General features: G+C 43.3%; 1 protein-coding gene across 1 annotated transcript in view; it reads left to right on the forward strand.

The window, feature by feature from the left end:
- Positions 1–515: 515 nt before the first annotated feature.
- Positions 516–15,696, forward strand: part of ADAMTS5 (ADAM metallopeptidase with thrombospondin type 1 motif 5) — a 57,124-nt gene continuing 41,943 nt past the window's right edge. Inside the window, exon 1 of the mRNA XM_063127591.1 lies at positions 516–1,577. Coding sequence (XP_062983661.1) covers positions 516–1,577 — 1,062 coding nt within the window. The remainder of the gene's footprint in view (positions 1,578–15,696) is intronic.

The following is a 15,696-nucleotide window of genomic DNA, read 5'->3' on the forward strand; positions in this document are numbered from 1 at the left end:
ATCACTACCACCACCGCGACCTCAAACATCCCTAAACTCCCATCCGAGAGGGGACTCGGCGATTTAATCTGGGACGTCCTTCACCCAGCCCCTTGGCCGATAAGTGAGGGCTCCTTTTCTTCCCTCTCTCTTTCTTTCTGTCGCTCTCTCTCTCTCTCCCGCTGCAAGCGAAACCGTAATAAAAACAAAACAAGGGACGACCGAAGTTCAAGGCGATCCTCCGGGCGGCGTTGCTGGTAGTGCCGGTTCTCTGGCTGAGGTCGGCTGACTCGGCGGCTGCACGAGAGAGAAGTGTGAAGTATCCCAACTTCTCGGATGCCTCCGGGCGGCTGGGAGAGCCGCGTCGCGCTCGCTCGCTCGCTCGCCTCGGCGCCGCTGCTCCTGACTCGTCCCGCCGCGCCAGCCAGAGCAGCAGCAGCGGCAGCCGCCCTTGTTCACAACCCGCCCTTGCGCCCACTCCCACCCCGGGTCCAGCCATCGAGTCTCCCCGACTGCAGAGAGAGCGAGAGCCCACCATGCTGCTGAAGTTTGTTTGCTCGCCGCTGCTGCCGCTCCTGCTGGCGGCAAGCTTGCAAGCTGCTGCCGCCACTGGGGTTCCCCCAGCAACTTCAGCACCTGCCTATGATAAAGCTTTGCAACTCGCGGCGGCTGCACCGGCGGGAGTGTTGCAGCCCTTCCTCTCGGAGGAGCGAGCCAGCGGCCTCGTGGAGAGCGTCGATCGGACCTACTCGGGGGGAGGCAAGGTGGGTTACATCCTCTACGCGGGGGGGCAGCGCTTCCTCCTGGATCTGGAGAAGGACGCGCTGCTGGGCTCCGCCGAACAGCTGCTTCGGGGCAAAGGCCACTGCTACTACCGGGGCACGGTGGACGGCAGCCCCCAGTCCTTGGCCGTCTTCGACCTGTGCGGGGGCTTGGATGGCTACTTCGCGGTCAAGCACGCCCGCTATACCGTGAAGCCTTTGCTCCGGGGCAACGCGGAGGAAGCGGGGGAGGAGGAGGAGGAGCCCGCCCGGGAGCGGATCTACGGCGATGGGTCCGCCCGGGTGCTGCACCTTTTCTTCAGGGAGCATTTCAGCTTCGAGACGCTGCCTGCCCGCCCCAGCTGCGAGACGCGCGGCTCGTCCAGGCCCCCCGTGCTGGATCAAGAGAGACTGGGGCCCCGGGGTCAGCGGGAGACGGATCCCACCACCAGGGCGGCGCTTTCCCCCGAGGCTTTCTCCCCGACGCGGGCGGGCCCCGGGAGCAGGAAACGGCGCTCGGTCTCCAGGGCCAGGCAGGTGGAGCTGCTCCTGGTGGCCGACGACTCCATGGCCAAGAAGTACGGCAAGGGCCTCCATCACTACCTCTTGACGCTGGCCACCATTGCCTCCCGGCTCTATGGGCACGCCAGCATCGAGAACCACATCCGCTTGGCCGTGGTGAAGGTGGTGGTGCTGGGGGACAAGGAGAAGGGCTTGGAGGTGAACAAGAACGCGGCCACTACGCTCAAGAACTTCTGCAAGTGGCAGCACCAGCACAACCAGCTTGACGACGAGCACGAGGAACATTACGACGCTGCCATCCTCTTCACCCGTGAGGTAGGTTTGGGAGGAGGCCGTGGCTGAGGGGTCCCATCCAGGCCTCCAACCTCGGGGAGCTCTCCTCCACCTTCAGCTTCATTCTTCCGCTTCGCAGCAGGTGTGTTGGACTCTTTTTTCTCTCCATGGGGTCCTCTCCTGGGCTCTGTGGTTGCATTGCCGCTGTCTCTGTGTTCTTGTTTAACCCCTCTCGTGTTGAGTATGCTCTCATGTCCCGCTGCTCCTCTCCAGTCTTACTGAAAACCCCCACGGTCACCATTAGTTTATATGTCACCAGTCATGATGTGCCATTAGCATCAGATGTAGCTGCTACCTGAAGATCCTGCAATAATTCCAAGCGTGGGTTGGGATGTTGCATGAAAGGGAGGGCTCTGTGCACTCATGACCTGCTTGTGGGCCATCTGGTTGGCCACCATGAGACCAGAATGCTGGACGAGAGAGGCCTTTGGTCCAGTAGAGCTCTGAAGGTCTTACGACATTGAAAATAAATGCTTCTAAACAAATGGGGGGTGGGGAGGAGTTCGGTAGAGTCAAGTGTCCTTTTCAAATTCAGCATCCTCCCTCACTAGCTGTAAAATATTTCTCACACTGATGTGCATGTTGGAGGCAAAAGCAGGTATTTTTCATTAGAGCACTGTGGAGATGATGCAGAAATAAAATAGTTAATGTTGTAGCAGAATCAGGAGGTTGAACAGGTGTTTGTAAACAGACTTTCCAACAACAAGCTTTTCCAAAAAGAACCCTTAAATCCTGGTGTTGGACAATCCTGATGATTCTAAGCATCAGATTAATTGGTCCCAACTTTGGGTTGGTTCACAAAACAAGCTCAGCATTGCCCTGTGACGCTTCTTTGCCAGTCAGTGCTGAGATAAAGTCCTGTTCCAGATGTGCTGCACATGTCTCTCAAAGGGCTTTTCCAGCGTTCATGTCCTCATATCACCCGCAAGCAACCCAATAAGTTTCTCAGTGGTATGTCCTGGCATTAGGGAAATCTTACTCTAGGAGAATACCATCATGTAACTTGTAGTGTTGTCATATTAGAATTTTTAAAGTAAACACTTCCCATTTTTAAGTTTGATGTTGATACTGAGCAGAGTTGCAATATATTTCTCTAGTTAGATAATGCAGTTCTAATCAAACTTAAAGTTCTATGTTAGTACTGAAGTTCAGCTGAAAGTTGTGTTGAAAAATTGAAGCAATTTAAGTAATAAGATAAATCATGGATAGAATGCTAAGGATCAATAAGCCTCTCTCCCAGATGGGATTACTGTTCTGTTTTTCTGGATGCATTCTGATTATTGTGCACCTCCTATCAGTCGGACACAAGCAAACTAAACCTGTTTGTTTCAAATCCAAATCTGGCTGTTTTGAGATTAGTTTTGGAACCAAATGTGTGATGTGGACCTTAGGGAGCTGACAACTTCCTTGCTTAGTTGCTGGTAATTTAACATGGCATTTTCAGCATGAAAAGAAAAGTAGCAATAAAATTGGAGAGGCACAACATGTGTGGCTCAAGAGAGTAGAACGTAAATTCAAACCACATGTAAACACAGCCGCAGAAAAGTAGTGCACCAGGTTAGGTGAAGGGTGGGGTTGCAATGCCTCATTCTCCACAGGATGGAAATTGGTGTTCTAATCTGTTAGAGTTCTGAACTGGTAAGTGTTATCCATACAGCTTTTTGGATGAGTTCCGAATGATCATTTAGAAGGTTTGGCCAAACCAGTTGAGGGGCATGGCTCTACTGGACGTGTGGCACTGTTTATGCAATAAGACTTTTTAACACAAATGTCCCCTTCAGTGAGTTCTTCCGCTTTTCCTTCTTTAATTCAGAAAAACACATAACTTTCCATTAGAGTTCCCTTCCTCTGCTACATCACTAGAGACTGCCAGAAAAAAAGAGGCTTGGGATGGTTTGTGGAATGAGTTACTCCAGTGAAGGGGTTAGAAGAAAAACACCTAGCCTGTTTTTTATTATTATTATTACTATAAATACTTGAAATATTATGATGTTCCTGCCGTGCTGCACTTGTGCTGTATGTTCTTTCAGGAGATGTCTAAAGCCATTCAATTTGAACCATAAACTCCCAGGACTGCAAGGAACTTTCAAATTCCTAAAGTTACAGCCCAGACTTTTATAAACACAAACAATATCACACATGATTATTTAGGCTCCTTAAAGAGAATCTGCTCAAAGTTGCGTACTCTCATCTAATAAAAAGTTACATAAATTATATATGTATTCTTTATCATCTATGTATGCCTTCTTCTTTTTTCTTGCATAGATTGAATCTGCACATGGTGAATTGGCTATATGAACTCACTGGCCACCTAGAGCACAAATCCTGTGTATGATAACCAGTGTGTAGATTTCCTCACATGAATTATGCTGCACAAGGTGGCAATTTAAATTTGTGTTGGTTAACTCACACAATTTGTTTGTCATATGTTTATTCAGTCCTGGAAGAAGGGGGGAAAGTTGATGGCCTGGGGATGTGGGGATGGAGATGGAAAGGACCACTGCCCATTGCAGCGAGCCTTGTGATGGCATTGTGTGATTATTTTAGTGTGTGTCCACCATGATACTCATTTACTGGTTCTTCTACCAAATCGTTTTGAAAGATTTGAAATAAGATGGTAACTGTAGCTTGAGTTTCAAGTTGAATGCACACCAAAGCAATCACATGACTGCTCTAGCATGAAGAGGTAATAGAGATCCACTTAACATACTTAGTGTGAATGTCTTCTTGTTCCATAGACCTTTCTTTTGAACAACTGCAGGTTTTGCAGTCAAGTAAGATAATCTGACATAACTGACCAGTCCTATGCTTTTCGTACTGGGACAAAACCATGATAGCTTCTGTTCCCTTCAATTGAATTCTCCCATTTTATATAAACTAAGGTCTAAATCATTTGTTTTTAATTCATTGAAGCCATACTAGAATTTGTCTGCCTCAAATAGAAAACAATGGTGTTGGGTGTTCCCCCCCTTTTATCTCAGGAGGAAGAAAGATGCTCAAGAATAAAGAATTATACGTAGGTCCTCCATCTAAAGGCATTGGAAGGTGAATGAATCACTGTTACAGTTGCAGACTATAAACATGAAGAAGTTTAAAGGTAAAAATGTCAGAGGAGAAACATCTCACACAGTGTACAGGCCTTTCTTTTACCCATTTTTTGTTTTTTGTTTTTTACAAGACGAAAAGTAGCAGCAGTTGGCATGGATAGATGACTTTTACAACTCTGTTTTGAATGTATGAAGTAGGTCGCTTAGCAACTAGACGCTTAGCCACAGCTCCATGTTTTGATGGGCTCCAAATTCTGCTCTGTTAAGTTTTTGTACACCCAGATGCCCTCTTCTCAGTTGGTTGTTTTTCAGTCATGGATGAAGTGTATGAGGTACATTTTCCACCCTTGTTTATTACTCATGGCCACCTTGAGCTTCAATGGACTAATATTTGCATATCATCTATCAAATGAGCACATTATGATATGCATGTGGTTCTTCATGCATAACCACCTCCACTAAATCTTCAGATTGCCGTAGAATTCACTCTGATCTTGCCAGGGGTCTCTAATGATATGTGTAGCAAAAGTCTTACTACTTTTGACAAGCAACTGCCTGCTTAAAAAGCAGAGTTGCTATTGGAACACGTATTTACCTCACCTTCCTTGAACAGGTGATGTTCTCATTGTGAGGTTTTAAACAGTGGTTAGGATTCAAAGCACCATCCACAAAACTGGTTCATTGAGTCTAAGAGGGATGCGCAGCACAACTGTAAACATGTTTATTTAGAAATAAATCCCTCTGAGCTCCATGGGGTACTTCCTCACTAGCAAACGTGCTTACAGTTACAGCTTCAGACTTGCAATGGAAACACTTTATACTCCAGAGGATTTTAGTATGCATTCTCGATTCATGTGGGATACCTTTTTGTCTTGAGGGGCGATATGTCCGTATGTGCCCATATGTCCGTATGTGCCCAGAACATACTTAATGTGTTCTTGTGACTGTGCATTGTAATGATAGATACACTGTTTTTTGTGAAATATTGTCCACTATGTTGATCTTCTCATCAAGGGACTCCTTGGACTCAGTCCTAAACACACTTACTAGGAGTAAGCGCCACTGAACATAGTAGGACTGTCTTCTGAGTAAACATGGATAGGATTGCACTGTTAATGGTGTGTGTGTCTTTTGAACACTATTGAAAGTGAGCAGCCTTTGGAACTGCTACATCTTACACTATTACTATTCAGCATTTATTTGGCACCTACCTTGTACTGGCTGCTGTATAATGTGTAGAAGTGGCACAGTTTCTGGGAATTTGCTGTCTTCATTAGAGGGCCAAAAGGACAGAAAAGCCTGCAGGGAGTGAACCAGTCAGAAATTATTTAGTAAGTTGAGCATGATGGAGGTTGGATACTCAGAGATGTATGCGAAGCAAGAATGGAGTGCTTCAGAAAGGCTTTGCTGAAGAGGTAATATCTAGACCTAAAGTAGAAGAGGAGAGCCTGTGGCCCTCCAGGTGATGAACTCCTATGTGCCCCAGCCAGCATGGCCAATGGTCAGGGATGGTGGGAGTTGTAGTCAGCAACATCTGTAGTCAGCAACATGTGCCCCCACCCCTGACCTAAGGGAAGAGCTGAAATGGTCTTGATGAAGACAGAGAAGAATGCCATCATAGATATAAGGTGCAGCAAGACAGAAGACACAGAAGGGCTCAGAGGAAAGAACAAAAGGGAATGGTAGAAAATAAAACGTGCTTGTGCTCACCAAGAAACAGCGTAGGTGGATTTAGATGACAAGAAGTTACATGGTAGCTGCTGGAAAGTATACTGCATGGGATCTTTGAACACATGATGAAGTAGTCTTCAACCATGTGATTAATCCTAACATTACCACCTCCTGGGTTTTCTGGAGAGGTTGTAGTAGCTGCAGACTGCAGCAGCGCAGAAGATTTCAAGCAATTGCCAGGTATTGCACCTCCTTCCTTATTCCTGTCTCTAGCTGTACAAAAGTTGCTACACATGTAGTTCACAATCTGGATTTCAGGCAGCTGCCTAATGCCCACTTGTTGCTGTGGATTAGTCTTGAATGCTCTTTAAAATATGCTTCTTCTGCTTACTTTCTGCAATCATAGTTTCTATGTTAGAGCAGATCTCCACACCCTGCTCTTTAGCACCCCCCATTACTCTTGTGAAGTAGCTCCATATGTTGCTGTGGGACAATGCTACTGGCCCTACCCAACATCATGTGCACCTTCCTCTCTTCCCATCATCCACATGTTGAGCATGGAGGATATCTGCAATGATGGATTCTGGAGCCCAAATTGCACATGGTTCCAGAAGATGGGGAAGCCAACATGTTTAGAAGTCCCCTGCTGGAGACATCCACACCCAACATGTAGTCATTGGGATCAGTGCTGGTCAGCGCACATCATATTGCGATAGGACCAATGGCACAGTCTTGGAGCCCTTTGGTGGATGGAGTAATGTGTGTGGCAGATACAAGTGTGTAAAGCAGGGGTGACAATTTCTATGCCAAAACATCTGAAAGGCCGCAACTCCCATCAGCCCTAACCAGCATAGGCAATGGTGAGGGCTTATGGGAGTTGTAGACCAAAACATCTGGAGGACCACAAGCTCCCCACCTGTGGTGTAAAGGGAGAATAGAGCTCAGAATCTCACATTCTGTCTCATGTTTGGCTTGCTTGGCTCTGTACCAGGAGGCTGACATCTATTATGAGGTAAACTGTACATCCCAAATTTTGACCATTAGATGTAATGGGGGAAAGTTTCATTTTCAGACCTTTCTAATAATCAGGATGCCTTGGACTGCATATCTACCAAATGTTATCTTTCTACCTGTGGAGAAGTAACCTAACAATTCAATACCTCTGTGTTACTATAGACATAAGTCCCAATTATCTTGTTATTTGTAATGACATGTATACTATTCAGTATGTTACTGAATTTGGTTGTTTTGGTGGAGTTTATAAACATGCTTGTTTGTTGACTTTATTTAGATCTGTAGATTTATCGCCTGCCCTGACTCAAGGCCCTGAGACAGGGAAAAGTAGTGCACAGTTTGAAAAGACAGAGGAATCAGGCCTGAAAGCTCCCAATGGCAATAAGGGAGTAAAGATGGAGCAAGATGGAATGGAGCAAGATAGAAGTATTCTGGCTGCCTTGTTTCTTGTCTAGGGTGGTCACTTGAGAAAGGGTCAGGGCTCCTGCCCCTTTAATTGTTGTATAGAAGAGGGAGTTTCAGCAGATGTTGCTTGTCATGCACTTGGTCAAATTCCCTCTTCTACCCAACTATTAAAGGGGAAGGAGCCCTGGTGAAATTTCCTCTTCTACACATTATTATTATTATTATTATTATTATTATTATTATTATTATTATTTCTTACCCACCTCTCCCTCACGATTGAGGCAGAGAACAACATTAAATAGAACAATACAATACATTAAACTGGTTAAAAGAGCATATAAAACTGATACAATATTAAAATAACAATCACAACATCTTAAAATTCTTAGGTTTAAAATTCATCTGGGTAGGCCTGCCAGAAGAGATTAGTTGATGATTTTCTTCCAGCGGGCCATTCCACAATCTGGGGACAGCAGAAGAGAAGGTCCTCTTGGTAATAGTTGTCAGCCTAGTTTTGTTTGACTGGAGTAAACTCTCCCCAGAGGGACCTGAGTATGTGGGGCAGATTGTACGGGGGAACGCGATCCTGCAGGTAACCTGGACCAAAACCACGTAGGTCTTTAGAGGGGCAGGAGCCCTGTTGTCTTTTGCATCTGGTCACCCTACTATTCCTCTCCTTTTCACTACCCCTGAACTCCAATCCAGCCTCTGGCAACCTACCCCCCTCCTATTTCATAATCTTATTCATATTGGTCCTAGTAAAGTCATTAACAGCATAGTCCTGTGCATGTCTACATGGAAGGTGAGTTCCACTGACTTCAGTAGTGCTTATTCCAAGAAAACCAGTTTAATACTACAGCTTTGAAGCTAGATAATTGATAGAGGTGGTTTGGGGGAGAAAGAGACAATTGGTTCAAAGCTAGATCAGTTTGAAAAATCATGTCCTTGACAGGAGCTTTAAAGGCTTCATACCAAAGGCATTCTGGGTGTTAAGTCCATTGATGTTAGCCAATTTGTTGAGCATCAATCCTCTCTGCCCATGACTAATTTAGATATTCTGGAAACTGGTTATTCGCTCTGTTAACACTGCTTATTCACTCAAGCAGTGTTCTCCAGACTGCCTGTCACAGTGCAAATACCCGATGGAAGTAGGCTCCAGCTGTCTAAACCAACTCCATTCTTCTTATGATTTATGACCATTTAGTTAGTGCACTGTATAATCCACCAAATTTATTTCAGTCATCACCTAAGTTCGATTGGAACAGTGGCTCCGGAAGGCAGAATACAGCCAACATTTTGGACTTGTCCCAATTCCGCTGTTTTCCTCTCACTCGCCCCTGAGTCATGTGAAAACTGAAAGAGATATTTCTCACCAAAGATAGAAGCTGTCAAGTTTTGAAAGCTGGGTGGTATAATTGTTGGGTGGTATGTTCAGTGATAAAACTAACATGCCTGTCGCATTAAAAAAAAAATCACATTTGAGCCCGGGGTCATTGCCTTGTCCTTTGTCTCACAGCAGTTATATGAACTCTGTATATGGGATCCCATTAATATCACAGTGAAAGTGATGTTGAAACTTAACATCAAGCATTGTGTTATCTAAGTCGCATAAATGATATCTGCATTGAGTTTGGAGTAATCTAAAAAATAATATCCTTTGTTGGTATGCTGGAGGGTAATCTGTAATTACAGCAAATGCCAGCAATATATCTACATGGACTTTTTGTATTTAATGTCTATTATAATTAAGATTCTGATAGTGTTAAAGAAATTGCATTTTCTGTCTCTCTTACTGAAGGTCGCCCTCCACTGTCATTCATGTAAATAAAGTGCCTTCATCTTAAAATATGCCACAGAATTGATGCCTTCTTACATCACCAAAAGGAAGGCTTTGCATGGTGTGATGAGAACATTGTGGTTAAATGCAGATTCACACCAAATGTTTTACTATGGTTAGGCATGACATCCCAACAAGCCATGGTTTGGGATGGGGTACAAACATGGTTCAGAAACCATGGTTTGAAGTGGATTTGCAAACCATGGTTTGTGCTAACTATAGTTTGATCTGATGCTTGAATTGACAAACAGTACTTATGGCTGTTGCTCTACCTATGGAGTCTGCTTTACTGTACAACCAGGATGATTCTAAATGGAGGGCTCCTAGTGCTACAAATTAGAAGGTGTTGTACAGCAATTCTGTCTTTCTCTCCTTAACAGATTTTAAGTGATAAGAAAAAAAATGGGAGAACTGGTGGGAAAACAAGGGGGGCTATAAGTGGAAGACAGTAATGTCTGGACCACATAAAATTCCATGAATTAGGCAGGATGATCATACAATAAAAGCCTCATCTGGAAGCATCACAAGAGCTCTGAGCAAACAGAAAACAAAAACAGACAAGTAGTTCTTACTGGTGGTTCCTTAGCAGTAAGTGTACCTTTCTCAGTGCTTTAATCCAGGGATGGGGAGAAGATAAATCTTCATATGTTTTGGACTTCAACTCCCAGATGCCTTTGCCAACATGGCCAATGATCAGAAAAGTTGGACGTTGAAGGCCAAAATAGCAAATCCTCAGCTACCCCAACTGGCCAGATACAGAAGTATCTGGGCAGTGAAATGCATTAGCACATCTGGATCAGGCCAAGGCCTATCTATCAACATCTGTTGGAAGGTAGCCAGGTAAACCAAAGGATAGCACTAGAGTCTGTTTGTTTTGCAAGGTGAGCTAAAGCATGGACTTCTTATATCTTTGAATTCTCGGACCATGATTTGGTATCCAAACTATAGTTAGTTCCAACCTATATATTACATGTTGCCTAAATTGATTCTGTAGATGTATGTTCACAACTGCCTTAGCAGCATGATAGTAACTTGACATTCTGAGCATGAAGGTCCTAGCCCATGTGTAAACCTGCCAATTTGGCTTTCAGGAAGTGTTTTGTTGCTGTTCAGCCTATGTGTGCTGAACAGCCTTCTCAAGTAGCCTCATTGTGGCTAATGAGTGTCTAGTGAAATGAGTGAGTATAGAAGACAAAATTCTCAGGTGCCTATTACATTTCAGTAGACAAAAACAACAATTTTAGCATTTTCTTTACTTTTTTTAATTAAAAGAAAACATTTTTCTCTCATTCATTCCCAAAATAGCAATATATTGTAAGTTATTTTTCCCACTTCATAGATTAAAAACTCACTGTCTTTTCCAGTATAAGGCTTGGTCCTTTTTTTCTTCCTCTATTTAAGTGTTGCATGATAATTTGGATATTCACATAATTTCTCCAGAAAACAAAAACATGATCAAAATCTCAGAGGAATCTAGGGCCTGTTCATATTAATCAATCAATTATGATGAGTTGTAGATGTCATTCCACTAGTGCAAAACTTCTACCGCTTGTGGAAACTCTGCTTTTGTCTTTGCGTAAGTTTAATACTTCAGTTCTTCTCGCAAAAGCTATTCTGCACATTGTTGCACGACATGTTGCATAAGCCACTGTGCAAGCTGTTGCACAAGACATTGCACAACTCGTTGTGACTTTATTATTATTATTTTATTTTTTCTGTCTCAATAAATACATTAATAGTGTCAGGCCTATATAAATTGCATGCTACCTGAACTCATATTGATCCACCTACTTTGGAACAATAGAAAACAAGCTCTTTGACCAGCTGTTGAAATCTCTTTTAATATGGTTGCACAGTACAATGCTCTTTATCTAAATGGCCTAAGAAATATCCAAAATGATTGGATAATTGGTTGTTGAGATAAACAGGTGTGTTATTTGCACAGTGGCGGGCACATGTGTCTTCTTCAGGGATGGGGAAAACTTTTCAGCCCCAGGCCAGATCGCTATCTAGGAGACATCCTGGTGGGGATCACATGACAGCAGTGGGAATGGCAAGGACCTAATGCGGGCGTGGCCACTTCACTCTCTTACATACCATTCATACACATACGCCATTTATATGTATGCCCACACACACACACTCCTTCCAGCCCCCATGCAGGATGGAGGTTCCCCTTGTCTTGCCAACGTAGACTGCAAAATGAATTTGGATAATAAAGAGATGTGGCACTTGAAGTGTGAGTCATGGGATTTGTCGTACATTTATTCTTTTGGAACCTGTATGATTAAGTGAAAGGATGTTGTACTGGAACAGCATCAGCAGTTACGGGTATTCAAATCCATTGGTTCACTGTATGACTTGAGCTGCTGTCCCTTTGCCTTAGTTCCCTGCTTATGAAATAAAAATAGTAAGAATGCATCTTGTAGGACTGTGAGTTTGAACAACAGGAATAAGTATAAACCACTTGCATGTCCAACCTGTTAGATAAATGATGAACGATAATATAGGGTGTTTCTACACAAGGCTTTTATTGCACACTTCTGATTGGCCACTCGCATAATTTTGCAGGGCCTTTGCACAATATTATCAACCTCAAGGAAGTCTCCTGCATTTCCCCCCTTTATCCCGCTTTTAAAAAGATTGGAGATTATTATTATTATTATTATTTGCATTTTTATACCGCCCAATAGCCGAAGCTCCCTGGGCAGTTCACAAAAACTAAAACAATTCAAAGTGTAAAACAAACAGTATAAAAACATGATATAAAATACACATTAAAATGAATTTTAAAATACCATACATGATTAAAACATCCTGAAAACATTCTAAAATTTCACTGGATAGGCCTGCCAGAATAGATCAGTCTTACTCTTTATTGCTGTTTTAAATTCTAAAAGACTGTCAAGTTGACGAATCTCCTCCGGCAGGCCATTCCACAGTCTGGGAGCAGCAGAAGAGAAGGTCCTCTGGGTAACAGTTGTTAATCTAGTTTTTGCTAGCTGAAGTGGATTCTTCCCAGAGGACCTGAGTGTGCGGGGCGGATTGTACGGGAGAAGGCAATCCCGCAGGTAGCCTGGACCCAAACCGTGTAGGGGCTTTAAAGGTAATAACCAACATTTTGTACTTCGCCCGGAAACTAATCGGCAGCCAGTGAAGAGATTTTAAAACTGGTGTAATGTGGTCACCCCTAGGTGTACCAGTGACCAGCCTGGCTGCCATATTTTGCCCTAATTGAAGTTTCCAGACTATGCACAGAGGTAGCCCCACATTACAGAAGTCGAGCTTTGAAGTTACCAGTGCGTGCACTACCAGCTTTAGGTCTTCCAACTCTAGGAAGGGGCGCAGCTGGCGTATCAGCCGAAGCTGATAGTAGGCACTCCTGGCCGTCACATCTATCTGGGCTGTCATTTGGAGTGACAGATCCAGAAGCACCCCCAAGCTGCAAACACAGTCTTTCAGGGGGAGTGTAACCCCATCCAGAACCGGTTGACACACCTCCAAACCTAGGTTATGGCCTTTGACAGCGAGCACCTCCGTCTTGTCTGGATTCAGCTCCAGTTTGTTTTTCGTCATCCAGCCCATTACCGCCTCCAAGCATTCATTCAGAGGAGACACACTATCCTTAGCTGATGCTGTTGTTGAAAGCATAGAGAAATATATTTGGGTGTCATCAGCATACTGATAGCACCCCGCCCCATGCCTCCGGATGATCTCTCCCAGCGGTTTCATGTAAATATTAAATAGCATTGGGGAAAGGATGGCACCTTGCGGTACGCCGCACAGCAGCTCCTTTTTTGAGGAGCAGCTATCCCCAAGCATCACCATCTGGAACCTGCCCGAGAAGTAGGACCGGAACCACCGAAGGACAGTAATAAAAGTTGATGGTATCATATCGGCAGTGTGAAATGCCAGAGTGGTCTGTAATACAGCCACTAGATGGCCCTGTTTCATTGAACATATAGAACATTGCTGAGAAGAGAAATTTTCAATTCCAAATCACGTATTTGCCATCTAAAGGAGCCCATCTTAAATCCAGAAAGACTCCGGAAGAAGAAAGCCCAGTAAGGATGCAGGGTTTTTGTTTAATGAGAGTAAGATGCTGTTAAGAGAATGTGCTAAGCATTGAAATCAGACAAAACAAGATATGTAAAGAGCATGTTAACACTTGGAAAGAAAGAACAGGTATCCATTTATGCATTTATTTATAAATTCATTATATTTGTATCACACTTTGCATGCGGCTTTTCCTACACCCATATTCTTATTATATCCATTTTTCCAATTCTGTTCTGTGCAAAACGACAACATTACATCTGGCAGTAGCAATGTTATGGAATAAGATCACTGACCTGGATGTAATGTTCTGGGTTGACTTCTATATTGCCAGCAAATAGGACAAGATTATGAAGGCCAGCTGGTGTAAAAACAACACTGTTATAGATGAAGTATCAAAACAAGGTAGAAGTAACTTGTCTGTCACTCGTCCACCCCTACCCCCGCTCTACCAATGAAGGCTGGTAAACATATAACCATGTGCTCCTTCTTAAACCTTCTCATCTCTCCCACATAAATTCTGTGAACACAATCCTCCAATGGCCTTTACTTGGATGGCCTTTACTCCAATGGCCTTTACTTAAATGATAAGGCTATCATTTAGGCTCATGGCAGTATCAATCTTAATGATAGTTCATGTTTACTGGGGCTTACTGTTAAACAGGATTTGAAACCTGGGATTATTTGAGAATCCGAGTTAATAGCAAGTCCTGTTTAGTATTTTCCATGGTTAGGCGATTTGGAATATTATGGGTCTGTTCAGACTCCATGGTAAGCCATGATTAGGCTGCTAACACTTTTGCAGCAAATGGTTATTATGTAGCCACCATAGTTCGGAATGGTTCACACGACACACTAAGCTATAATGTTTAACTCAAAATGCTTAACCACCATGGCTTAGCATGTCATCTGAGCAGAGTCTCTGTGTAAATTGACATTTTGAGTCCATCACTGAGCCATAATTTGAATTTAGATCTCCTGTACGTATGCTTTACTATTCTCAGAAAGCAACATACGTTTTTGAGATTTCTTGCTGAATTTCTGAGCTACAGTATTTGGTAACAGGTCATTCAGTATGCCTGTTTTCTTTTTTTCATTCTTTTTCTTTTTTAAGAAGCCCTTTGGGGAACAGATGCCCCTATTGTTTGTACATACACAAAGAGGTGTTTTATAGTACTAGAAGTGGCAGGAATAAATCCCATTGCACTACTTTGGAATTTTAAAGGTTAGGACTGTACTTGTCACCTAGTGCTTCAGTTAACATTCCTGTCACTGAAATAAAAAAAATCCAGAGCTGAAATCTGAGGTGGAACTTGAGGGGATCCAAGTGGTTTAATTTGCAAGTTTTCCAAGTTTTCTTAGCACGCGATTTGAAATTGAACTGCTTTATTTTTAGTGCGTTAAATTCAAAAGTGACACACAGAAGCATATATTACATTTGTACACATTTTGACTGAAGATGGACTATTAATTTCTGATAATTGATTCAGAGTAATTGTAAGAATTCACACAAAACAATCCAAAAGACTTGTGGAGGCTGGGGGTGGGGAATAATGCAGCTATTCCACTTTAATTTTGTTTGAAGTGCAGTAGTCAGTGGGCCTACCATTACTCTGTTCTACATGTTAAAATATATATTTATGACAGATTTATTTATTACACTTATATCCTGCTTTTCTCTAAGGAACTCAAGGTGTTGTTCATGGTTCTCTTTCCCCATTTTATCCTCACAACAACCCTGTGAGGTAAGTTAGGCTCAGAGGTTGCAACTAGCCCATGGTCACCCAATGAGCTTCATAGATGTGTAGGGATTCGAAATTGGGACTCTCCCAAAGGAGTCTAACATTCTATTCAAGGAGGATAAGGCTATCAGTGACTACTAGTCATGATGGCTGTATATGTACCTCTAGTATTGGAGGAAGTATGGCTCTCAATATCAGTTGCTGTGTGAACACCAGAAGAAGTGTGCTACTACTCTCGTCCTACTTGTGGGCTTCCCAGAGACATCTCTTCAAACAGGCTTTTTAAAACAAATTTTAATTATATAAATATCCCCCCTCCTTCCTATCCC

The sequence above is a fragment of the Elgaria multicarinata genome, chromosome 5, assembly GCF_023053635.1.
Source record: "Elgaria multicarinata webbii isolate HBS135686 ecotype San Diego chromosome 5, rElgMul1.1.pri, whole genome shotgun sequence".
Classification (NCBI taxonomy): Eukaryota; Metazoa; Chordata; class Lepidosauria; order Squamata; family Anguidae; genus Elgaria; species Elgaria multicarinata.